Genomic DNA, 25839 nt, shown 5'->3' on the forward strand with positions numbered 1-25839 from the left:
GAAAGAAAGAAAGAAAGAAAGAAAGAAAGAAAGAAAAAGAAAAGGAATTCTAGTGGCTTGCCTCTTTCCCTGGTCTCTCTGCTTTCACCCTTGCTCCCCTGCAGTCTAACCAGACGGAGGTTTTTAAATATGTCAGATCACCTCCCTCCTCCAGACAAAACCCTCCCACCACCCCTGTCTCCCTCGCTGTACATGCAAAGTCCGCACCACAATGACCCGCATAGCCCCTACCAATCCTGACAACTCCCTCCTTCCACTCTCCTCTTCATCTGCTCAGTTCTGGCCATGCTGGCGTCCTGCTGCCCCTTGAACATACCAGGTACAGTCCTGCCTCAGGACCTTTGCACATGCTGTTCTCTGTACCAAGAATTATTGCCCACTCCCCATCTCCCCATGGCTCACTTCCATCTTCAGATTTAACTCAAATGTCATCTTCTTTCTCTATGAGGCCTTTGAACAATCCCTCAATCCTCTTCCCAGATTTATGTTTCTTTACAGCATTTGGTACTATTTGGCATACTTGCTATCTCGTGTATTGCCTGGCATCCCACCAGAATGTAAGCTCCAGGAGGGCTGAGATTTTGTCCACGTTCACTTCTGGGCTCCTAGCACCTCTTACATACCAGATGCTCAAAAACCGTTTGTGAATGATATGCTTTTGAACAGCCGTGTAATAGTCCATGGTCTCTACCACTCAAATATGCCGTAGACTCAACAAGCAATGATAAATGACAACACTGATTTGATCTGGGGGATAGGACTGTGGAAAATATTTTTCTTGTATTTCTGTTATTTTATGACAGTGCTGGCAATTTAAAAAGACTTCCTAAAGTGAGATCCTAAAGTGGAGAAGAGCGAGACCCCAGAACATGTTCATGAGCAGAATCAGGAACACGTGAGGTTGAGGAAGGGGCCCCGCCAGCCCAAGCCAGCCTGGGAAGCATCAGACCTGTGCTGGGAGGCACATCAAAACCACCACCAGGGGGCAGAATTGCTTAAAGATGATTTTTAAATATGGGGCGCGGAGCGGGGAGAACCCAAGCAGAGAATGGACAGGACACTTACTGAGCACCTAGCGTGTGCCTGCCTGAGGCTCCTAATACTAAGTATCTTGCTTAATGTCCACGATTCCCCTATGATGTACGTACAAATAACAGGCGCTGGTCATGATCTGAACTCTGCCCTGCTAAGCTCTCTGACCATCCCCGACCGTGCCCCTCCTTGCTCACTCAGCTCCAGCTCATGGACCTCCTTGCTGCTCCTCTAATGTCTCCAACACACTCCTGCCTCAGGGCCTTTGCACTGACCATTTCCACTCCTTTGCACGTTTTCTTCCCAAATACCCACATCTTCAACTCCCTCATTTCCTTCAGGGCCTTGTTTAACTGTCAGCTTCTCCCCAGGGTTTCCTTTATCTAACACCCTATATTATCTACTTATGTATTAGTTTTGCTTATTGTCTGTTTCTCCCTGCTAGAATGAATATAGGTTGGCTGTTTGTTCACTGCTGAGGTCAGAAAGAAGCCAAGACAGGAACACAGGACCTCAGCCTGAGTGTTAAATTTTAGTTTGGGGTCCAAGGGGGAGATCTGGATTCTGACTCTACTGCTAACTTGCTGTGTGATCCTGGGCAGTAGCTGTACCTCTCTGAGCCTCAGGGACCCCTTCTGTTTACCAAGGACCTTGCTCCTGGTTATCTATACAATGGTCAGTGGACTGGGTCACAGCTGCACTGGAGGTCCCCACCTTCCTATCCCCAGGCCTTGCTCTGAACCTGGGAGCTTCCAGAACATTTCTTTTATCCAGGGTCGCAGACCTGGCATATGGGAAGTCTCAATAAATATTTACAGAGTCAGGTAAATGAATGCATAAATGAGTGCACTCCCTTCCCCTTTCTGAGCCTCAGCTTCCTCATCTGTGAAATGGGGATAATCATCATCCCAACCTCATAGGGCTGTTTCTAAGAATTACATGAGGCTTGGGCGCCTGGGTGGCTCAGTTGGTTAAGCGACTGCCTTCGGCTCAGGTCATGATCCTGGAGTCCCAGGATCGAGTCCCGCATCGGGCTCCCTGCTCGGCGGGGAGTCTGCTTCTCCCTCTGACCCTCCTCCCTCTCATGCTCTCTGTCTCTCATTCTCTCTGTCTCAAATAAATAAATAAAAAATCTTTAAAAAAAGAAAAAAGAATTACATGAGGCTAATCCTTAAATTAAATGAGGGTAAATCCTTATGTTCGTGGCACATAGTAGGTGGTTAATAACTTTTGTCCAATGAGTTCCAACCTGCTTCATAGGAGACCCACTGCTGGGGGCCCAGCTAAACAATACTTAAACATTCAGAAGACAGTTAACATGAATTCTTTATCCCCACTAGTGCTGATTATATAGCTAGCACAGAGATTTTTAATAGACCCATTTCACAGACAGGAAACTGAGGCATGGAGTATAAAATAATTTGTTCATTTCATAATGTATCTGTTGCGTACTGATATATCCCTAGCATCTTCAGCCATGCCTGGCACATAGTAGGCATAAAATAAATAGCTTCAAATGAGTTAATTGAGCGCCTACTATGTGCCAGGCACTATAGTAAGTGCTGCTTAGGTGGTATACCCCAAAACACATGACTAGTATATGGCAGAGGTAGGACTCAAACCCAAGCCCATCTGTGCTCCCAAGCCTGTGCTCCTTCCTCCTGGGTCCCTCCCTGAAGCACAGGTGCACTACCCGGAGGCCCCCAGGTCCTTCCGTCTCCGGGGCTGTGGGCGAAATCAGGTCCCCGAGTAGTGTCGGAGCGTGAGTCACCAGCTAGGTGAGCGCTCCTTTCGCTCTAGCCAACCTCAGCCCCGGGCATCCAGCTACGTGCCTGGGGTTGGTGCCAGGAAACCTCGCCTCGCCCGATCCACAACCTCAAGGTTGCCAGGGTCACCACTCGAGGCTGGGTGACCTTCCTATGACTGCCCGGCTGCTCTAGATGTCAGTCAGGCCTTGGGGTTTTCACCTGGTTTCCAGGCCACCCCCACACACAAAGGAGAAGGTGGCCTCTGGTGCCCTTGGCGGGCTTAATCTCCAGACAGGAAGCCAAGGACCCTGCCAGGATCCCTGGATGGCGCACCCCATTCTTCGGTTGCCTGCAGGCAGGGTGGGGACCCACTCAGCAGGATTTAGCAGATACTGTCACCTGTCTAAGCACTAACCCCTATATACCTTGTTTCCTGCCTGATGACAGCTGTCCAGGGTGGGACCCACCAAGTCACCTCTGCCACCCTGGTGTCCTGCCCAGCCACTCATTCACCGGTAGCCACCTGGTGACCCCTGGGCCCTTTAAGCTGTTGCTAGAACAGCAGCTATTCTGACCTACTGGGAGAGGTCACCAGGTCCATCTCCTGCCTCTGCGTCACATCGTGCATCACCTCCCCGACAATTCTCATGTTTCAAAAAAAGCTGGAAATCTGGCTTTTTATGTCAGGCCTCCCCTTATATATGTAGTTGGTGACTAATGAAGCTCATGAGATACTAGGCAGGCCCAAAGACCGTGGGTTTCTAGTTCATGAGTTTTCTCCAAAGAGAAATGAGACTTTAAATCTAAGTTTCTAGGGGCGCCTGGATGGCTCAGTCGTTAAGCGTCTGCCTTCGGCTCAGGTCATGATCCCAGGGTCCTGGGATCGAGCCCCGCATCGGGCTCCCTGCTCCACAGGGAGCCTGCTTCTCCCTCTCCCACTCCCCCTGCTTGTCTCTCTCTGTCAAATAAATAAATAAAATCTTTAAAAATAATAATAATAAATCTAAGTTTCTAGGACTCGAAGTCTTTGACTCCAGGACCACGAGCAGGAATGAAGACCGCTTCTCAGACTGGAGACCTGTGTTTGGGGTGAGGGAGGGTGCATGCTGCAGGGATCCCCACGCCCTCCCGCCTCCCGCCAGGCCTCTCACTTGGGGAAGCTGCTGCCGATGAGGATCCGGCCCAGGGGATACTCCTTGCCGCCCACTGTGACGGGCGGGCTGACATCCAGGTTGCCGAAAGAGTCAAGGCTGGAGGCACCAGCGGACAGGATCTCCCGGGTTACATATCCAAAGTCGGGACCCTAGGGGAGGACCAGCAAGCCCCCCCACCCCAGAAGGAGGGGTCAGTTAGGACAGGAAGTGACACCTCTTGGGCGGGGAGGTGGGGGGATGCAATTAAAGTCCAAGTCTGCAAAAGGACGATAACAAGAAAATCCCCAAATGCTGGGAAATCAGGCAATATACTTCTGAAGAATCCTTAGGTCAAAGAAGAAATCCAAGTGGAAACTAGACAATATTTTGAAGTGTAAGGTGATAAGCATGCAGCCCACCAGAACTTGTGGGGTGTTCTCGAGGCTCCGGCTAGGAACGGCTGTAGCTCTGAACACACATATTAGGAAGAGAGAGGGTTGAAAAATCTTGCTTCCATTCCCAGCTAGGAAAAGAACAGCAAATTAGACGCAGGGCAAGTGGAAGGGAGGACAGAGTAAAGATGAGAGCAGAGATGAACAGGGAACGCCCCGGCCAGGTCAGGCCCAGGCTTGGGGTCAGGCCCTTGGTTGATGCAGACTCACCCTGCAGGGCTCACTGTCACCTGCACTGGGACCCGGCCCCGGCCTCTCCAGGCTGAGGTAAATGCCCTGCTCCGCGTTCCCGTGAGCTCCCAGACTTCCCCCTCCCAGCCCCGACCTGGACGCGGGCACTGTCCCTGCGCCGGGGCTGTGGGAGCTGGGAACCAGGCAGAGATGGTGAGCTGTAGGCCTCAGGCCCACCTCCAAAGGCAGTTCAGTGCAGTGGTAGGGCTGTGTGGACAGTCCCTCTGGTTTTACCTCTTGGTGCCCCTAGCTGCTTGGCCTAGGGTAAGTTACTTCACCTCTCTGAGCCTCCGGAAAGAGGGGCTGAACACAGCAGCTATCCACAGGACTGTGGATTCGAGAAGTGACTGTGCAAAACTAGGGCCGGGTGCCTGGAACACAGCACATGCGTGCTGGGACGGCTCTTATCCCCATCCTGTGCATGAGAGGCAGCATGGGGCCTGGCCCGCAGCAGGTGTTCAGAAAACATTTGTTACTTGAAAACAGGCCCCACATCATAAAGGCAAGAGTCATGAGGGCTCACTAACGGCGCGTTCCCCCACGATGCAGTTTGGTCTCCCCAGGGCTGACCCTTCTGTTGACTTCCACCCACATGGGAGAGAAGGGCTCCCCAGGAGGACTTTACTGGCCTGCACTTCCCAGAACAGGGGGGATTTGCATGTTGTTTGCATGTCATTTGCATGTTCTATCCCAACTCCATTTCCCCACCATTTGTGTCCTTTAGCCCCCCTAAAGGATAAGGACCAGGACCAGCGAAATCCTATAGGAGGAGCCCCCCAAGGGACCTCCACTCCACCCTTTGCCACATACCAGGATCCGCTTATAGGGGAAATGCTTCAGACCTCTGTTTCGGGGAGAGTCAAAGACCACTGGGAAAGACTTGTGAGGGGCCTCGGTGTAGCCAAACTCCATCTCATCCTAGGAGGGGAAAAGAAGAGATCACAGTGGTGTCCCCAAGTGTGATTTTCCAAACGGGGTGATCCCCTCATACCTGGACCAGGGTGGGGCCACAGATGCTCCCTAAGACCTGGGTGTGCATGGGTCAGGGTTACAGGTGAGGCCTCTTGGGACCCCAACTGGGAGGGGACTCTGTCTGGGACCCAAGCATGTGGGGGAAATGGGAGAGACTAGGATGATAGGGGCAGTGGGAACGTGTTTCCCTAAGCTGCCTGTGCCTCGCCCCCCCGCCACCCCGACCGAGTCCTGGCTTTTCTTGGGAGGCCAGGCTGCTTAGGAACCTGTGCAGGACCCATTTCCCAAAGTCAGTGTAAAGGATGGGGACCCAGGCGTCCTGGGCCACCCTCCTTGCTCCTGCGCCCACCTGGATCCAGCGGTCATTTCGATTTTCAATCTGAGGGCAGATGATCAGCTTGCAGTTGGTTTTCAATGCTAGGTCAGACATGTCTTCCAGAAATTTCTTATTTGGGCCGTGAGAGTCTGCCACACTGCAAAACACAGGGATAGGGGAACATAATAGTGACCTCTGACTACCTTGGTCCCGTCCACCAGTGACCCCACTCCTGCGACCACCAGCTGCCTCACCAGAGCCTAGCCTCGCTGCCCAGACTCGATCCGAGCTGTCCCACAGGCAGGACATGGTAGAGGCAGGGACACTGACGCCGGAGCCAGTGATCACAGCCGGGGCCTCAGCTGCTCAGCACAGGATGGGGCCAACCAGCCCAAGCCAGCCTGCTGCTCTCCCCTGTCCAGCCTGCACCCATGGGTGACCTCAACGCACCCGTCCAGGGAGTGAGGGCCCAACGGCGGACACAGTTTTCTGCTCCTATCTCTACCAGTCCAGAGATGGTGGAGTTCCTGCAGGAGGGGTGAGGCCTCACCTGCATGCATACAGCTCCAGGGGGGGCTGGGTGTTGGGGGTCATGATCCAGGGGGCCATGCGGAAGGCCACGGTGTCTGTGAAGAGGGGCACCTCAGGCAGGGTCTGGGGGGGAAATGAGGACTAAGTGGGCCCTGCAGGGAGCCCCATCAGGCCTCAAGTTCCCCCAGTCCCCCCGCCTGCCCAGCCCCAGAGACTCCAAACTGGTCCCCCAAACCCTCAGCTGCCACCCCAGCCCCCAACACTGTACATACCTCCCTGTCCACCAGGCTGACACTGAGGGAGACCAGCCCCAAGAAATCAACGTCAGGGAAGGTGAGTCCCTCCACAAAGAAGCTGATCTTCCGCTCCCCCTGCTGCCGCTTAACTTCGTAGGACAGGTGCCCAGGCCCCAGCACCTGCTTGTAGTCTTTCAGGGAATTCCCGCCTAGGGGAAACCAGAGTCAAGGGCTGGCGCTGGGACGAGGGATGGCAGGGAGGAAACCAGAGTCCAGGGATCTGGGGCAGAGCCACCCTCGTTTTAGATCTGCTGGGGCTCCCCTCAAGCCCCACTGCATGCAAGCTGTGTGACCCTGGCTCAGTGACTCAGTGTCTCTCAGATAAAGAGATAAAAGCAGCCCGCACAAAAGGCGGAAAATACCCAAACGTCCATCAACGGATGAATGGATAAACAAACTGTGGTTCGTCCATATAATGGAACATTTTCCACCCGTCAAAAGGAATGAGGTGCTGACACATGCTACAATGTGGATGAACCTTGAAAATCATTCGCGAACTGACACAGAAGGCTACATATTGCATGATTCCATTTACAGGGAAGTATCCAACACAGGTAAATCCATAGGGACAGAAAGATTACGGGATACCTAGGATTGGGGGGTGGGGGGAGAGGGTTTGGGGAGTGGCCGGTGATGCGTACAAGGTTTTACGTGGGGGTGAGGAAACGGTCTTGCAACTAGATAGAGGTGGTGGTTGCAGAGCATCATCAAGGAAGAACTAAGTGCCGGGGAGCTGTCCACTTTCAAATGGTTAATTTCCTATTATGTGAATTTCACCTCAATTTCTTTTTTAAAGCGCCTGGCCTGTAGTATTTCTGCGCTGCCCCCTTCCCTTCTGCCCTGAGGCTTATCTGGGAAAGGTCACCCTGGCACACTCTCATTCCGTGCGAAAGGTTATCCGTTCACTGATTGAGACTTTGCTCACGTTCTGGCGTCCCAGTAAGTGTTTCCAAGCGGGGCTCTGTGCCTAAACTTACGCCAGTGGTGCACGAGGAGGAACATTCTGGCTCCTGCCAGGTTTAAGTGGCCAGAACAAGTTCTGGGTCAGTTTGAACAGAAGAAGGTAAGGGGGGAAGAAACAAAGGGGCAGGAAAAGCCTCTTTCTATTTATAAAAACGAGTAAAGGCAGCTCAGGGTTAAGGATGGGTATATTTTCTTTAAGCCACAGATTTTGATATATAAAATCTGAACATAAGAGTTCTAAGGGCTGGCCTGGGCCTCAGCTTTGCTAGTTCTTGCTCCCACCTCACCCAGTCTGGACAGAGCCGGGGGTGCATCCAGAGCTCATCCCATGCTGCCTGACTGGGATGGGGCGGGGGGGCAGGCAGTGGAAAGAGGAGGGGTTTGGTGCTTAAGAGATCTGGGCTTGAATGCCTGTTCCACTCTCCGTTGGTTGTGTGACTTAGAGACAGTGGATTCCTGCATCTGAACCTCAGTGGCCTCCTCTATAAAATGGGACTCGTTTTCGAACCTCCTTCTTAGGTAGTATGCTGTGAGCGGCTGGGGTGGCTGTTCATCAGAGGTAGAGGGAGGTATAGAAGATGCTGGAGGGGGGGGGGGGATATGTATAAGAGAAAAAAGAGTTTGGGAAGCAGAGAATGAGCAGAGCAGGGAGGAAAGCGGCCCCAGCAGGCCACTCACCCCTAGCACAGAAGACCCCCACTCGTTTGGAATCCGAGAAGGGCACGTTCAGGACCAGCTTGTGGCTGTCGAAGAGCTTGTCTGGGCCGTCACAGCTCAGTACCATGGGGGACATGTCCTGTAGGTCTGCAGAGAATGGCGCCCTTGAGACAGCCCTCCCTGCACCCCGCTGACAGTCTACCCCCCCCCACTTCCCCCAGCCTCTACTGCCCCAGGCCACTGCCCTGGACATCCCCACGTACCCCTCTGTCACATACCATCCAGTGATGCCAGCTGGCTGTTGGTGAGGTCAGGCCCTCTGGATGTGACACTGTCCCGGTCACAGTTCACCAGTAGGACGGCCCCATAGCCCTCGGGGCCCCAGCGCCAGGTTTTCTGTGGCAAAACAAGAGGCTTTGGGGTCAGTGGGACCCAGAGGGCTGGAAAGGGGCTCTGGAGCTGGCTAGGGCTGGCTGCTTTGTTAACATGGAGACTTCTGTTTTCTGGGTTTGCTTCAAGATCTAAAGAGGGATCATAGATTTGGGGACTGGAGTTCCAGGTCTCTAGACCCAGAATCCACCCCGCACTTGTGCAGTGAACAACCTATGCAGCCATACATGGTGGCCCCACCCAGGCATGGCACTGGAGGAGGAAGGGTGGTATCACTCCTTCAAGAGGAAGGGTGTTCCAGAAACAACCTTCACCAACCCACTGAGCTTTGGCCCTGCTTGGGGGACAGAGGTTTTGCCTGTCAACCCTGCCAGCCTAGGGTGGCCAGGAGAGTGTCACCTTGTCGCCGTGGCTCCTCTTCACCTTGCCCGTGCGATGCGTGTCGACATCAAGGGAGAGGTCTGTAAAGGAGTGGAGAGGGGCACCAGAGGCTCACCCAGTCCCGCCTTCATGCCCATGATGTCCAGGCTGAGGCGAGCTTCACCCACGAGACCCAGGAAGACCCATCCTGGGGACCACACCCAATGCCCGGGAGGCCGTGCGGCTGCCCCCTGTGGTCTGGATGTTGGAGGGACCCGGTCTCCGGCTCATGAATTTATTGCCCATCTATGCGTGCTGAATTGCTAGCTCTTGGTGGCCCTTGGGAACGAGCTGAGGCTCTAGGTGCTGGTTCCACTGTTGTCGGAGCCAGCGGCCAGGGCTCTGGCTGAAGGCGGCTCGCGGATCTCTGAGGTTTAGCGAGGAATCCTGGAGTTCCAGTGGTGTGACAGGTGGGCCTCCGGAGGAAGGAGGCCTAAGGTGGGTCTAGCTGTCAGCCATGGGCCATGCAGTTTCTAGATTCTGGTGGCCCTAAGTATTGCTGGGTCTCCATCCCTGACTGAACTAAAGGCCTCTGAAGAAGTTCCTCGGGGTGGAAGAAGATGGCCATGGGCCTTGCACTCAGGGGTTCCCCTAAGACCTTCAAGCAGGCAACATGGAGGGGTGGGGGGGTATACGGGGAGCCAGGGAGGTGGTACTTACCAACGCCAGTGAGGTAGAGCACGCTGTGGCCCAGGGCGCCGCCCTCATGCCCCCCGAAGTAGGACACCTTCACCTGTGGGGACATCATTAGCCCTAAGCCAGCACGACCACCCCTAAGAGATGGCAGTGGCAGGGGGCGTGGGGGCACACCCCGACAGTCCTGCTTCGAGGCAGGGGAGGCCTGGCCATCCCGAGGTGCTCCCCGCTGCAGAAGGTCCAAGATTCCCGGGCTCCTGGCTTGGACTCAGAGCTGCCTTCCCCAGCTAGAGAGGCTGTGGATGCCTCCCAGGCTCCAGGGCCGGGCTGAGGAGCAAGGAGGGCTGAGTAGGGTGGGGCGGGTCCCAGAGGGAGCAGCTGGACCCTCAGGAATCCATGGAGATGTCAGAGAGGAGGAATGAGGGGAGGGACGGCTGACGCCATTGACATCAGCCAGTTACTCAGCCTCTGTTTCTTCTTCTGTAAAATGGGAATAATGACCACACGCCCCCACCCCCACTCCCAATAAAAACCAATGGTCACAGAGCTTTTCCCATGGTCCCGAACCCATGCCAAGGGCTCTACCCAGGCCATCTCAGTGAGCTCCCAGGATGGCCCCAGGAGACCAGGCCTATTCCCAGTGAGGCCACTCCCGGCCCTCCCTGCAGGCATGCAGCTAGTGAGCCGGGGAGGTGGGGTTTGAATCCATGGCAGGCTCCAGGACCCCTGCTCTCAATAGCTAAACAGTCTCTGCTTCTCCCCTGTCGGGGGAGAAAGGGCCATGTCAGTGAACCAGTGGGTCACTGTGTGTGTGGTGGGCGTCTGGGGGTGAGTGATGAGGGGGCTGTCCAGGAAAGAGAAGTCTTTCTCCTTCCTTAGATATGAGGACAGGTGCACATCCCGGTGGACACCTGCATCTCTGTGCATGCGCGCATGCGTGTGCACGGCCGCCGCTACAGGGTCCTGCCCGCTACGGGGCTTGTTTGGGGGTCTGTGCGGAGGTTGAACACAGGCGTTCACGTGAGGGTGCCTGTGAACTGAGGGGGTGAGTAGGCAGGCTGTGTTTATGGGGGGACTCATTCGTGTGTGTATGGGTGACGTTGCAGCCTTGGGGTGCGCGTGCGTGTCCGGGGTGTCTGCAGCTTCAAGATGTGCTGTGTGGACGCTGCTCTCAGAGCCTCGTGGGGTTTGGCGGCGCAGGGGTGATGTGATGGGGTTATGCTTGCGTGCAGGGGGTGGGAGACGTGGCCCCTGACTGTGGGGACGTGGCCTCTTACCTTGAGATCATGTAAGTCCTTACTGGCTGCATCCACAGATACGGTCACCTCCACATTGGTGCCCAGGGGCCAGCGGGACTTGCCTGTGGGCACTGTCACTCGAGCTGGGTCGTAGACCATGAAAACCTCCACTCCGGAGCTCCCAGAGACCCCGAAGGTCTCGGCCCCCTTGGGCACATCACTGACAGGAAGGAGAGAGGCAAGTCTCCAGGGGGCTCAGGAGAGAGACCACGGCGGGGTAGCGGGTGGGGGCTGCCAAGCCACACAAACAGCACCCCTAACAGCTGGACTGGGGAGCGGCAGGGGACTGCCACTGGCCAGGAGCCCAGCCCGACTGGGCGCCAGGCAGCCTGGGCTCCGTCCCAGCTCTCCACTGATTCCCACGTGACCCACCCTGGGCACCTCGTCTTGTCCTCTGGCCTCAGCCTCCCTATCTGTAACATGGGGCTTTACTCTAGTGGCAGGGCCCTTTCGGCGGACTCCGTGCAGAACCTAGGACCTAAGACAGACACAGGGGAGCGGGGTATGGGGCCAAACCATAGCATTTAACACCCCCCCTCTAACAGCGGTCCCCGAGGCTCCAGAGAGCAAAGACAGCAAACCCCTGGATAACCTCCGACCCCCACACCAAGGCTCCCCATTCTGATACCTCCAAATTCTCCAATCCAATAGGAAACCCACTTGGTCATCCACCTCTCACCACCTCCACCGTCACCACATGATTGCTGGGCAGCCTCCTCACTGGTCTCTGCAGACCCACCTGTGCCCCCCCAACCCCGCCCATCTGTTCTGCACACGACACACTAAAGCAGATTGTGTTGTTCCTTTGCCCAAAAGTAGCAGTACCCGTTACACTCAGTAAAAGGCAGTCCTCACAGCGGCTTACAAGGCCCCCTGTGATCTGCCCCCTGCCACCTCCCTGACCTCTCCTCCCCATGATGCTCCCCCTCGCCCACTCTGCTCCCACCACACTGACCTTCCTGCTGTTCCATGAAGCTGCCCGTCTGTCGTGCCTCAGGGCCTTTGCACTGGCTGTTCCCTCTGCATAGAATGCTCTTCCCCCAGGTGTCCACAAGGCTCATTCACTTACCCTCTTCAAGGCTCTGCTTAAATGTCACCTTCTCAGTGAGCCCCCATCACCCCATTTAATGCTGCACCTTGCCCCGACCGTCTCCCCCTCCTCCCTATCCCTCTCACTCTGCTCTGAGAGCTAGGCCCCCCCATGTGGAGCCCATACCCTAGAGGGGAAGTTGTGTCAGTGTTTCTCCCTCCCCTGCATGTCAGGGCTCTCCCCTGCTGTTCCCCAGGACAGAGCCATCAGCCTCAAGGTCACCACTTAAGGTCAAGTCCACTTACTAGACATCCACCTGACTGCAAAGATGCTGGGCCAGAGGGGTCCTTTGATGTATCCTCCGGCCTCTATCCTTTCCTGGACCCCTGAGAACCCACCCAGATACTAAACCCTCTGGAGAAACCAGACACCCCTCCACAGCCCCCACCACGGTCACCTGTGCCCATCAAACTGCCCCCAGTGACAATGGTTGACGGTGGTCATAGTTACAACCCCAAGTCCTACTCAGTGCTTGGCTCTCTGATGCTCGGCAAGGCAGTTTTCACTCTCCTCACTTTACAGACGCGGCTGGGGTGGAGAAGGGCCCTGGGGCCCTGCAGGCTGCCGACAAGACCCACCCGTGCCACCCCACCCTCGTGGCCCCACATCCCCGTGAGCCGTGGTACCTTCAGGAAGCCCCATCCTGCATGCCCTTCATCCTTGTTTAATCAGTTACCATAGGAACCCAGGTACCCCAGACACTCATCCTCTAATCAGACCCCATCTCCCATCCGCCCCCGCTCCCAGATAATCCCACGCACCATCACCCGCCCGGTGGCCTCAATCACATCTCAGACTGTGTCCCTGACCTTCACACTACCACAGAAACCTGTTCCCCGCAGTGGGCAGGGCCCCCCCCCCGCAGCCCTCTCAATGGTGGCCACTCCCCTCCCCCACTCCCCCTACCCCCGGGCCCAGAGGTGGGCAGGGGTCCTGCGTGCTCCTCCCCTGTCATTGCCACATCATTGTCGCTCTGCCCCCATTCCTGGAGGGGGTCAGCTCCTGCCACTCCCCTGCATTGCTGCCCCCGCTTACTATCTCAGCAGCCCCGTGGGTGATGGGCCAGCACCCTGGCGCCTCAGCGCCTGACCTCCTCTTCCAGCGAGCCTGGCCCCCGCCCTCAGCCACCCGCGCCCCGGGCAGACCCCGGACTTTGTCATTACCAAGAACTGCACCCACCACACACTCCCCTATCCACAGCCCGCCGATACCACCAGCTAACCAGCCAGCTCACTTCTCTGACGCGCCAACCCCATCAAGCCCCCAGCGCCACCAGGACCCATAGCCACTGAGGGTGGAGACCTCTCTAGCCCCTCTGGGCAGCCCTGGCCCCTCCTGGTCACAGGCTCAGAGTCCCCAGCCCGCCTCACAGTCACTCCCTGGCACCGCTCAACATTTCTGCACACCTTCCCCTCCCTCAGACTGCCTAAGCACCGCCCCAGCCCCCAGAAAGCCCCCTCCCTCCTCCCCACTCTGCCCCTGCACACCCTGAGGCTGACCGCGTCCCACTCAGATTCCCGCCCGCCGACCTTAGATGACCCTTGCCAATGCCCGCAGCCTGACAACATTTCTGGGGGCTGGAGAGCCTGGGAGGGAGGGGCTAGGGTATCAGGCCCGTCTTGGGGCTCCGTCTCCTGGGCCCTGGGGTCAGGTCTTTGGTCTCAAGCCTGCCCATAAGGGCTCCAGCTCTGAGCCCCAAGGGGCATCTGACCCAGATGATCAGCTGTCCTCCTTGAAACACTTCCCGCTTGGCCTCTGGGACACCCAGCTCTCCTCTCCTCCCCAGGCTGCTCCTTGCTGCCCTGCCCTCCTAACCGCAGAGCGCCCCGGGCGGCGGGCTGGCCCCCATTAACCACCAGCAGTTGTGGGGGGAGGGCACAGTTAAGCTGATTATTAGTTTTACTGATACCAATGATGTGTAGCGCACAACATACTAACAATAGTACAATATATGTTACTCTTCATCATAAAATTACTATAAATCCCCCCAGTTCTTACAGAATGCCTCTCGAAACCACAGCCAAACCATGCTGGCCATTCAACCACAACTCCACAAATGGAGTTGCATCCCAATCTGCTCATTCTTTCCCCCCAAAATTTGTCGTCATGAAATTTGATGCGTGACGTAAACGCGGACTGATACTTTCATTTGTGTTCAAGGATAAAATGAAAGTGAAGCCGTGGAGATAAACCTCACTCCATCGGTGATATGAGCAACTTCTTTGCTGAGCCAGCTAATGCTGGACGAACACTTCCCTCACTTTTTGTGCTAATCACAACGTAACATACTTCTAAATTTAATCTGTGTTCGTCTCCTTTTTCTTCATCAATAAAACAATAAATGGGAGTCCTGATTGTAGACTTTGCCAATTTCCATGGTCTAGAGACTTCCACCAATGGCCAATTTCAAGTTACCAGTGCAACATCATTGAACTCAGAGTTGCAAAGAAATACAATAGCACCCCGTATGTAACTATTTCTACCATACAGAGGTGAATGATCACGGAGCATAGATCTTGGTAGAGTGTAATAAAATAGTAAGGAAGCGGTGCATTCTGATTATTATCTTTTTTTTTCAATATAATTTATTTACTTGTAAGCGTATAGAGTTTAATTTTAAATACTGTCATGGCGGGATACCTGGGTGGCACAGTCAGTTGAGTGACCGACTCTTGATTTTGGCTCAGGTTGTGATCTCGGGATCATGAGATTGAGCCCTGCATAGGGCTCTGCATTCAGTACAGAGTCTGCTTGAGACTCTCTCCCCCTCTGCCCCTTCCCCTTACATGCACGTGCATGCGCATGTTCTCTTTCTCTCTCTTAAAAATAAATGAATAATTTTTTAAATAAAAAATTTAATAAATACTATCATGGCTGTGTTTGGCAATAGGCTCATAAACTTCCTAAAAAATGGACAATCAGGTCCTCCTGCAGAAGGACCCTACTATACTGCTAAAAATGTGTCCTATTCACCTCTCTCCCAGACTTCTCCAAAGGAATTCACAGCCTTTAACCAGGTGAATGTACACTGGGGAAAAGGAAATAATCAGACTTTTCCAGCTTTATTGGACACTGGCTCCGAACTGAGGCTAATTTCAGGAGATCCACATGTCATGTCCACCTGTGAGTCAGAGTAGAGGATTTTAGTGGTCAGGTAACCAATGGGTTTAGCTCAGGTCCGGCTCCCAGTGGGTTCAGTGGATCTCCGAACCCATTCTGTGGCTTCCCCCACCCCCTCAGTTTCAGAATGCATAATTGGAATAGCACTCAGCAATAGGCAGGCATTCCTATGAGTGTGTCCCTGCCGGCTCCTACCCACCTGGCCCCAGGGCTTGGTGCTCAGTCCTCTTGTCTGGTGACACTCACCCCCTTGATGATCTCCACCTGCCACACTGATATGCTTAGAACCCCTACTTTCTATCTCCAGACCCTGATAGCTAATTGCTTTTTGAACATCTCCCTTGGGTGTCTAACAGGCACTTTAAATTTAATGTGTCCATATATACTCATAAAGGGAACAATCCAACAAGAAGATATAACAATTGTAAATATTTATGCACCCAACATGGGAGCACCCAAATACATAAAGCAGCTAATAACAAACATAAAGGAAGTAATTGGTGGTAATACAATAATTGTATGGAACTTTAACATCCCACTTACACCAATGGATAGATCATCCAAGCAGAAAATCAACAAGGAAACAGTGGCTTTGAATGACACATTGGGCCAGATGGATATAAAAGACATATTCAGAACATTCCATCCTAAGACAGCAGAATATACATTCTTTTCAAGTGCACACAGAACATTCTCCAGAACAGATCACATGTTAGGCCACAAAACAAGTTTCAACAAATTCAAAAAGATTGAAGTCATACCATGCATCTTTTCTGACTACAACACTAGGAAACTGGAAGTCAACCACAAGAAAAAATCTGGAAAGAACACAGATACATGGAGGTTAAATAACATGCTACTAAACAATGAATGTTTCAATTAATGAAACAAGAAATCAAAGAGGAAGTAAAAAGGAAATGGAGACAAATGAAAATGAAAATGGTCCAAAATCTTTGGGATGCAGCAAAAGTTGTTTTAAGAGGGAAGTTTATGTCCATATAGGCCTAGCTCAAAAAGCAAGAAAATCTCAAACAACCTAACCTTACACCTAAAGGAGCTAAAAAAAAGAACAACAAACAAAACTCAAAACCAGTAGAAGGAAGGAAATGATAAAGATCAGAGCAGAAATAAATGAAATAGAAACTAAAAAAAAAAAAAAAAAAACAGAACAGATCAATGAAACCAGGAGCTGGTTCTTGAAAAAGATCAACAAAATTGATAAACCTCTAGCCAGACCCAGAGAGAGAGAGAGAGAGAGAGGACTCAAATAAACAAAATCAGAAACGAAAGAGGAGAAATAACAACAGACTCAACAGAAATACAAAGAAGTGTAAGAGAATAATATGAAAAATCACATGCCAACAAATTGGACAACCTAGAAGAAATGGATAAATTCCTAGAAACATATAAGCTACCAAAGCTGAATCAGAAAGAAATAGAAAACTTGAACAGACTGATTACCAGCAATAAAATTGTATCAGTAATAAAAAAAACTCCCAAAAAACAAAAGTCCAGGACCAGATGACTCCACAGATGAATTCTACCAAATATTTAAAGAAGAGTTAATACCTATTCTTCTCAAACTATTCCAAAAAGAAGAAGAGGAAAGCTTCCAAATTAATTCTATGAGGCCAGCATGACCCTGATACCAAAACCAGATAAAGACACTACAAAAAAAAAAGAGAACTACAGGCCAATAGCTCTCATGAACACAGGTACAAAAATTCTCAACAAAATATTAGCAAACTGAGTCTGACAATCCATTAAAAAGAATCATTCACCACAATCAAGTGGGATTTATTCCTGGGATACAAGGGTGGTTCAATATTCACAAATCAATCCTCATGATACATCACATCAACAAGAGAAAGGATAAAACCATATGATCATTTCAGTAGATGCAGAAAAAGCATTCAACAAAGTACAACATCACTTTATGATAAAAATCCTTAACAAAGTAGGTTCAGAGGGAACACACCTCAACATAATAAAGGCCTTAAATAAAAACCCACAGCACATCTTACTCAATGATAAAAAACTGAGAACTTTTCCCTTAAGATCAGGAACAAGACAAGGATGTCCACTCTCACCACTTTTATTCAACATAGCACTGGAAGTCCTAGCCATAGCAATCAGACAAGAAAAATAAACAAAAGGCATCCAAATTGGTAAGAAGAAATAAAACATGATACTAATAAAAACTAAATAAAAAATAAAAACATACTATATATAAAAAACCCTAAAGACTCCACCAAAAAAACTATTAGAACTGATAAATGAATTCAGTAAGGCCACAGGATACAAAATCAATGTACAGAAATCTGTTGCATTTCTATACACAAAAATCAAGTAGCAGAAAGAGAAATTAAGAAAATAATCCCATTTACAATTACACCATAAATAATAAAACATCTAGGAATAAACTTAACCAAGGAGGTGAAAGACCTGTATGCTGAAAACTATAAAACATGAAAGAAATTGAAAATGACACAAACAAATGGAAAGATAGTCCATGCTCACGGATTAGAAGAACAAATATTGTTAAAATGTACTACCCATACTACCCAAAACAACCTACAGATTTAATGCAATCTCTATCAAAATACCAACAGCATTTTTCACAGAACTATAACAAATAATCCTAAAATTTGTATGGACTACAAAAGACCCTGAATACCCAAAGCAATCTTGAAAAAGAAGAACAAAACTGGAGATATCACAATTCCAGATAGCAAGATATACTACCAAGCTATAGTAATCAAAACAGTATGGTACTGGCACATAAAGAGGTACATAGATCAATGGAATAGAAGAGAAAACCCAGGAATAAACCCACAATTATATGGTCAATTAATCTTCAACAAAGGAGGCAAAAATATGCACTGGGTAGACAGTCTCTTCATCAAATGGCATTGGGAAAACTGGACAACTACCTGCAAAAGAATGAAACTGGACCACTTTCTTACACCATACACAAAAATAAACTCAAAATGAATTAAGGACCTAAATGTGGGACCTGAAACCATAAAAACCCTAGAAGAGACCATAGGCATCAATCTCTCTGACATCAGCCGTAGCAACATTTTTCTAAATATGTCTCCTGAGGCAAGGGAAACAAATGCAAAAATAAACTATTGGGACTACATGAAAATAGAAAGCTTCTGCACAGTGAAGGAAACAAGCAACAAAACTAAAAGGCAGCCTACAGGATGGGAGAAGATATTTGCAAATGACATATCCAATAAAGGGTTATATCCAAAGTATATAAAAAACTGATACAACTCAACACTGCCCCCACCAAAAAAATAATTCAATTAAAAACGGGAAGGAGACATGAACAGACATTTCTCCAGAGAAGACATACAGATGGCCAACAAACACATGAAAAGATACTCAACATCACTCATCATCAGGGAAATGCAAATCAAAACCACAATGAGATATCACCTCACACCTGTCAGAACGGCTAAAATCAAAAACCCAAGAAAAAACAAGTGTTGGTGAGGATATGGAGAAAAACAAACCCTCATGCACTGTTGCTGGGAATGCAAACTGGTGCAGCCACTCTGGAAAACAGTACAGGGGTTCCTCAAAAAATTAAAAATAGAACTACCCTATGATCCAGTAATTCCACTACTGAATACTTACCCAAGCCACACAAAAACACTAATTTGAAAAGATACATGCACCCCTAAGTTTATTGCAGCTTATCAACAATAGCCAAATTATGGAAGCAGCCCAAGTGTCCATCGATAGATAAATGGGTAAAAAAGATGTGGTATATGTATGCATATAATATTCCATTCCATATGCAATGGAATATTATACAGCCATTAAAAAAGAATAAATCTTGCCATGGATGGATCTAGAAGGTATAACGGTAAGTGAAAGTCAGAGAAAGACAAATACCGTATGATTTTAGTCATACATGGAATTCAAGAAACAAAACAAACGAACAAGAAAAAAAGAGACAAACTAAAAAACAGATTTTTTACTGTAGAGAACAAACTGGTGGTTAACAGAGGGAAGGTAGGCAGGGGGGATGAGGGAAATAGGTGATGGGGATTCATGAGTACACTTACCATGATGAGGACTGAATAATGTATAGAATTGTTGAATCACTATATTGTGTACCTGAACCTAGTATAACACTGTATGTTAACTATACTGGAATAATTTTTTATAAGAAGTTCTATGCTAAAAAACAACAATATAAATTAATTACTTAACTAATTAATTTACAGTGTCCAAAACCAAACTCCTACCTCTCCACCCCTGCCCCGTCCAGGCCTGCCCAAGACCTTCCCCGGCCGCCCCATCCTCGGGTTCACTCTGGGGTCCCCTCTCTCCCTCGCACTCACACCCAGCGCCCCAGCAAACCCTAACGACTCCACCTTCATGTCATGTCCAGAGCGGATACTCTCGCTTCCCCAACGGCTAACATCCGGGGGCAGACCACCAATTGTTTTCACGTGGATTTTTACAACAGGTTGGTCTCCTGCCTCCTCTCCTGCCGCCCTCAGTCTGTTCTGGACATAACAGCAAAAGGGTCCTCTTTAAAAAAAAAAAAAAAAAAAAAAAAAAAGCCCTCTGGTGTCCCTCCTGCTTGTAACCCTTCCACATGGTCAAAATGGCTTCCTGACCACATGGCTCCCCTTTCCCCCTCCCCACAGACCCAGCTCCTTGCTCTCCTCCTAGCACGCCCAGCTCACTCCCACCTCAGACCCTTTGCATCTGCAGTTCTTGCTTAGAATGTTCAGCTCGCAGGTATCTGCTGGGTCCTCACCCCTCATTTCCTTCTCAGCGAGGTCTTCTTTGCCCAAGTCAGGACAGTGTTATAGGAAGACACCATGGACCCCACACTCCCTGACTCTGTGAGCCAGCTTCATTGCCCCTGACATATTCTGCTTATTTTGACATATTTGCTTATTGCCTGTCCCTCTTGTTTCTCCCTCTAGAATGCAGGGATTTTTTTTTCCACTTTGCTCTCTCTAACGCTACTGTCACCTGAGCGCCCAGGTCAGTGCCTGGCACCAACCAGGAGCTCAACAAACCCTTGTATTAGGGATGAGACAGGGAAACCCAGAAACCCAGGACTGCCCAGCTGGGAGGTGGCTGCACTAGACTTGAATCCAGCCTGCCTGGCCGCAGAACCTTTGCCCACAGAGCAAGTAGGCACGAGTCCCAGGCACCCAGCTGGTGGCAGGAAGGTTCCCAGCTCCTGGGAGATGCCTGCCCCACCCCGGCCAGGGACTGCCAACTCCAGACGCAGCCCTTTCAAGGGGAGCAGGGCTCCATGGAGCCAATCCCCTGCATTGGGCAAAAGTTGACGGCCCTAGCACACAACTCCCTATTTAGGGTAAGTCCAAGCCACGTCCCTGGCACACAACTTCCTATTTGGGGTAAGAAATAATAGTAACAGTAATAACAACAATGATGGTAAAAGAAGAGGGAGAAAGAGAGGGGACAAATGCTTGGGGCTGTCCGGCCCTTCCAAGCCCAGCCTGCTTCTCGCCCCCAACCTTGCTCTGTCACTGCTGCCTCTGGATGCTGGGAGTACGGTCTCGGCTGCTTTCTCCCCGGCAGGTGCCAGATGAGTCCCTCCAAGGCCGGGCCTCGGGGAGAGGTGGCGATGTGCAGGAGGCACGCGATGGGCAGGGCTGCCACCCAGGACCGCTTCCTCCACCTCTGCAGGTCACACCTGCCCTCCGGCCCCCACTGCCTTCCCCGTTCCATCACCCCCATCCAGGCGGTTTCCCTTGGGCTGCCTCTCAGGGTGGAAACGGTGCCGAAGAGCTGAGGCTATCCCAGCAGGAGCTTTGCAGACTGGGAGGAAGAGGGAGAGGGAGGGGGCCGCGGGAGGGGACCGGGGCTTGCCACGGGTGCCCACGCTTGGCAGGTTATGCCCGACAGGTACTTGCTGCCTCAGATTCTCATTCCCTTGGGGTCCTCCCCCTGACCCATGCCCAGGCCTCGAAGAGGGGGTTCGCACTGCCTTTCCTCATCTCTCAGGCTCCCAGATCTGTGGGTGGGGCCGTGGATGAAGAGTTGCTCTTGGGGGGTATAACAGGCAGGGGTGGGAGGCTGAGGGCTGCTCGGTAGGAGCCTCCATCTGACACCTGCGGGCCGGCTGCCCTTCGGTGGGGTCTCACGGAGCAGCCCCCAGACCCAACCCAAACTCACAGTCAGATGAAATAATGGATTTGAAAGCACTCTTCAGATGAGAGGGTCTAAGCCATTACCATACTGTGTCTTTATCATCACGTCCACGTTGATGTTGATGAGCCGGTGCCCTCTCCTTGCCCTCTGCTTCCCAGTGCCCTTCTCCTACCTCTGCAGGGGTGCGGGGTGCGGATGGGGAGGGGGGAGGCGGAATCTTCTGTATTCTTGAAGACCCACTTCAAATGCCACCTCTCTACAGAGGGAAGTATGGGTTCTATGTGGAGTGTGGGCTCAAAGCCGGTCACTCAACTGCTCTGAGCCTCTATTTCCCTCCTCTGTGAAATGGGTATAATCCAAAGAGCTACTTCCTAGGGCTGTTGGGGGGATTCCGTGAGATGATGCATTTAAAGTAGGTCCTTAATAGGCATTCGGTGCCACTGCCCCCGTTACTATCACTCACCCCAGAGCCCCCCAACAGCCCAGCCCACTTGGGTCAGCTCCCCGTGTCCTTTCCTCTGTGTTCCCACAGCACTGGCTCAGACCTTCCTCGGGGCCCCGTCGCAGTCCGTCTGTGTCACCCAGAGCAGCACCCTGCCTGACTCGTGCACATCCCCACACCCCATGCCCAAACCTGGACCTGGGTACCAGGTTCATAAAGAGGCTGCAAAGAGAACAGAGTCAATTCTTAGAGGATCTCATAGAAGGAGGTGCAGAGCGTGAGGTGGGGAATTTCAAGTCATCAGGTAGTTCCCAGCCACCTGATAAGGCATGAGGAGAGTGTGTTCTGCGGGTAACAGTGGGGAGGGGTACGCTGGGGTGGCTCTTTCCAGCACCTACCATGCGCCAGGCACCTACAATGCGCCTACCATTTTGACAGCCACGATCTCATCTACACTCACAACTACCCTTCCGGGTATGCATTGCTGTCCTCATTTAGCCCATGAAGAAATCTCAGAGAGGTTAAGTAACTTTCGTAGGGTCACACTGCTGACAAAGGGAGGAGGGAGCAGCAGGTTTGTCTCCTATCTTATGCTGTCCTGGCTGACATGAAAATGAACGTGTGTTCCCTGAGCATGCCACCAGCAGATACCGGAAGGATGAGTTGGTTGGGGAAAACGTAGGAAGGGAAAAGGAAAATGTTGAAACTTTGCAACACAGCCTCCTCAACACGATTCCTTGGGAATGGAGGAGGGGGGCGTGGAGCGCAAGACAGCATGGGGGGCACTGAGTCAGGAAAACCATGTCCCCTCTTCCCCACATGAGCTCCTGAACTTTGCAGGGGTGAGGTTGGTGCAGGGCAAGAGGGCAGCACCCATGACCTCCTGGCTCCCGCTTGCCCTAAAACAACGCGTCTGTGGAGTATCTGCACAGGCCCTGGGTCAGAAAAGGGTCTCAAAGATCATCTTGGCCTGCTTCCTGCCCATCGCAAGACTCTGCCTGCCCGCAGGATGGGCAGACAACTCACTACCCCACATCCCTTTGTGCTTTGACAGCTCAGGTAATTAGAAGGCTTTTCCTTTTGCTTAGCTGCACCCTGGCTCCGAGAAGCTTCCTCCCACTGGGGTTCAGAAGGCCACACCTCACCTCCACTACTCAGAAACTTACCACCTGGTCTCTAAGGAGAAACACAACAGCCCTGGAGAAGTCCCTTCCGTGCCCTCCATCATAGCTGCTGCTTGATGAGTTCACCAGCCCCCCAGGGATAGAGTTCGGGGTTTGGGGCCCCTCTTCCCAGCCTAGGGCCTGGGCAGGGAGGGCAGAATGGTGCTGACCCAGCCTCCAGCTAGTGGGTGGGGATGGGGGTATAGTGGCAAAGGATCAGTGTGCCCTGGAGGGTGGCCCAGGGCACTGTGCAGGGGAGAGGCAAAGGCAGGAGGGGAGAATAATGCAGAATTGGATGGAAAGGCTGAGGAGAGAGCCAGTGGGCAGCTCTCGAGCAGACGGGGCTGGCCAAGCCTACAGCTGCCCTCACACCTGGCCAGACACCTGCCCACTGGGTGCCCCCAAGGTTCCACCTTCCAGATGTCCTCGACTTGACGTTTTCTGGACCGAAGCCACAAGAAATGCCATAGGGCCAGCCAGCGGGATCCAGCAAGTCCTCTCTGGTGCGGCCAGCCCTGTGGGTGCTTCCGCTGGATGCCGAGGCCCGCCACGGCTGACGGTCCCACAGAGCCGGCCAGCCCCCTCCAGGCCCCCATCCTAAAGAAAGCCGCTCCCCAGGGGTCCATGGAGCTTCCAGTTAGGGCTGTGGGTTGCTATGCCTCAACACGCACTCCCCAAGCACCTGCTGTGCGTCAGGCACCACGCTAGGCTCGGGGCAGGCAGAGGTGAATCACCCTGGCCCTGCCGTCGAGGGGTCCACACGGGGCAGGTGTACCATGGTCTGCACCTCACTTTTATTCCGTTCTAATTCCATCCCCTTGGCCCCTGCCTGCTGGGAAGTTAGGATTCCTCTCCCCATTTTACAGAAGACGGATTGAAATTCAAAGGGGGGGTCACACACGGGGACACAGTGGCTGAGCTGGGATGTGACCCCACTTGGGACTGACTCCAAAGCTCAACCTCTGCCTTGACCCCACTCCATCCCTCGAGCTGACCCAGCAACATAGAAGATTCCCAGACAGTGAGGTCTTTGGGGGTTGAACTCACAGAATTTGGGATCAGGTAGACCTGGGTTCTACCTGATCTAGCATTTTGTGGGCTGTGTGACTTGGGGCTCTAGCATTTTGTGGGCTGTGTGACTTGGGGCAAGTCTCTCGACCTCTCTGTGTCTCCGTGTCTTTGTCTGCAAAGTGGAGATCAGAGTTGTCCGTATCTCACGGGGTTGTTGTGACACTTCGTTGAGATAGGGCCACGATCCCTTGCTACAGTACCACCCACTGTCATTATGGTCAGAAAGGACATGGGGAGGGAGCAGGTCCTGGAGAGAGGGCTGGTGGATAAGAGGATCCTTGTACCTCCCTTCACTACCCCGCTTGACCAAAAATGCGGATGGTTAACATCCACCTCCTGAAGTTCTTTTCGCTCCCAGATGAAGACAGGAGTCCCTCACGGGCTGCTATGGGCCGTATCACCCCCAAGTGCCAAGCCCAGCATGGACCTGGACACAGGGCAGGTGTTCAATACCATTGGTTAAATGGCTGCCGTGGGGCAAAGGCCCCAGAGGCTCCCCAGCTTCCCCACCCCAGTGTGGCTTTCCCCTTAGACCTTCCCCGGGTGCTGAATGTGGTCGGCGGAGGGCGATGGCTGGGCCCTTGCAGACCCCACATCACGGGCAGACATTTCCTCCTAAATCTAAAAGGGTGCAGGGTGCGGCTGTGTTCTCTCTCTTTCTTTCCTTCCTTCCCGGAGATAACAATCATGGGTAACTTACGCCCTGTCATTGCTCAGGGAGGGGCACACCCAGGGCCTGGAAGGAGGGCCCAGGCTAGGCAGACCTTCTTTCAAGCGGATCCCTGCTCTTCCTGGGAGTGGGGGCTGGAGAGGAGGGGCGGCAGCTCTCAGCCACAGACCTCCCGAGCAGAGGCACACGGGGGCCGGGGACCAGAACCTCCCTGCACGAGGAGCCAAGAGCTGTGGATGGGAAGTCACCTGTGAGTCACTTCTTCCCTCTCACCCACAGGCTCCCCATCCGTAGAAAGAAAAGCATGCCTGTGCATGTGCATTTCGTGGGTGATGAAACTCCTCATCTGTAAAATGGGGCCCAAGGCCACAGGTGGAAACAATAAACAATGCTATCCCCAACTTGCAGGGGCGGAACAGGCACAGAGAGGCTAAGCGATTGGCCCAAGGTCACACAGCCTGCAGGGACAAGCCTGACCCCCAGCGAGAGGTCATGATTACCAGCCACCCTGTTCTCAGCAGTCAGTGCGTTGACTCTCAGGTGGCCCCAACCCCACAGGGCTTCCTCCTCAGGGGCCCAGTGAGGATGGTGCCCAGCCTTCCATCCCAGGTGAGCAACCTGGGCCCGCAGCCCTGGCTCAGCTCAGCTTAGGCCGCACCAGCTGCACCCTCTGCAGGGTACGACTGTGGATTTTTCAACCCTGCCTCAGCCCACCTCTGCCAGCACGGTGCCCATGACCCAGCTGGGGGTAGACGGGGTCATCAATGGGGCTGGAGCACTTTCAAGGCTTCAAGTGGCCTTGGACTCCAATGCAGGGTGACTGGCTTCTCCGGGGCATTTGGAGGGCCGAACCCAGCTCCGAGGGCCGGGCACCCACACACGGTCTGGACGGCACCTGTCCAGGCCCACAGCTGAGGCCCCCCTCCTGGGCTCCCCTGGTAGCTGACGTCCTCGGCTGGGTGGGCATTTGCCGGTTCCTTCTAGCCCCACAGCCCACCCACAACATCTTCGAGCCTCAGGACCACTTGGCAGAGCTAAACAACTGCTTA

General features: G+C 52.4%; 1 protein-coding gene across 1 annotated transcript in view; it reads right to left on the minus strand.

The window, feature by feature from the left end:
* The window catches only part of PADI1 (peptidyl arginine deiminase 1), a 37866-nt gene that overhangs the window by 7866 nt on the left and 4161 nt on the right, over positions 1-25839 (minus strand). Inside the window, exons 2-11 of the mRNA XM_035020236.1 lie at positions 11055-11235; positions 9802-9874; positions 9121-9182; positions 8610-8727; positions 8353-8478; positions 6688-6860; positions 6435-6538; positions 5918-6041; positions 5407-5514; positions 3932-4083 (exon numbers count right to left, since the gene is read on the minus strand). Of these exons, the coding sequence (XP_034876127.1) occupies positions 3932-4083; positions 5407-5514; positions 5918-6041; positions 6435-6538; positions 6688-6860; positions 8353-8478; positions 8610-8727; positions 9121-9182; positions 9802-9874; positions 11055-11235 (1221 nt within the window). The remainder of the gene's footprint in view (positions 1-3931; positions 4084-5406; positions 5515-5917; positions 6042-6434; positions 6539-6687; positions 6861-8352; positions 8479-8609; positions 8728-9120; positions 9183-9801; positions 9875-11054; positions 11236-25839) is intronic.

Source organism: Mirounga leonina, unplaced genomic scaffold (genome assembly GCF_011800145.1).
Source record: "Mirounga leonina isolate KUSES-001 unplaced genomic scaffold, KU_Mleo_1.0 Mir_173, whole genome shotgun sequence".
In the NCBI taxonomy this organism is placed as follows: Eukaryota; Metazoa; Chordata; class Mammalia; order Carnivora; family Phocidae; genus Mirounga; species Mirounga leonina.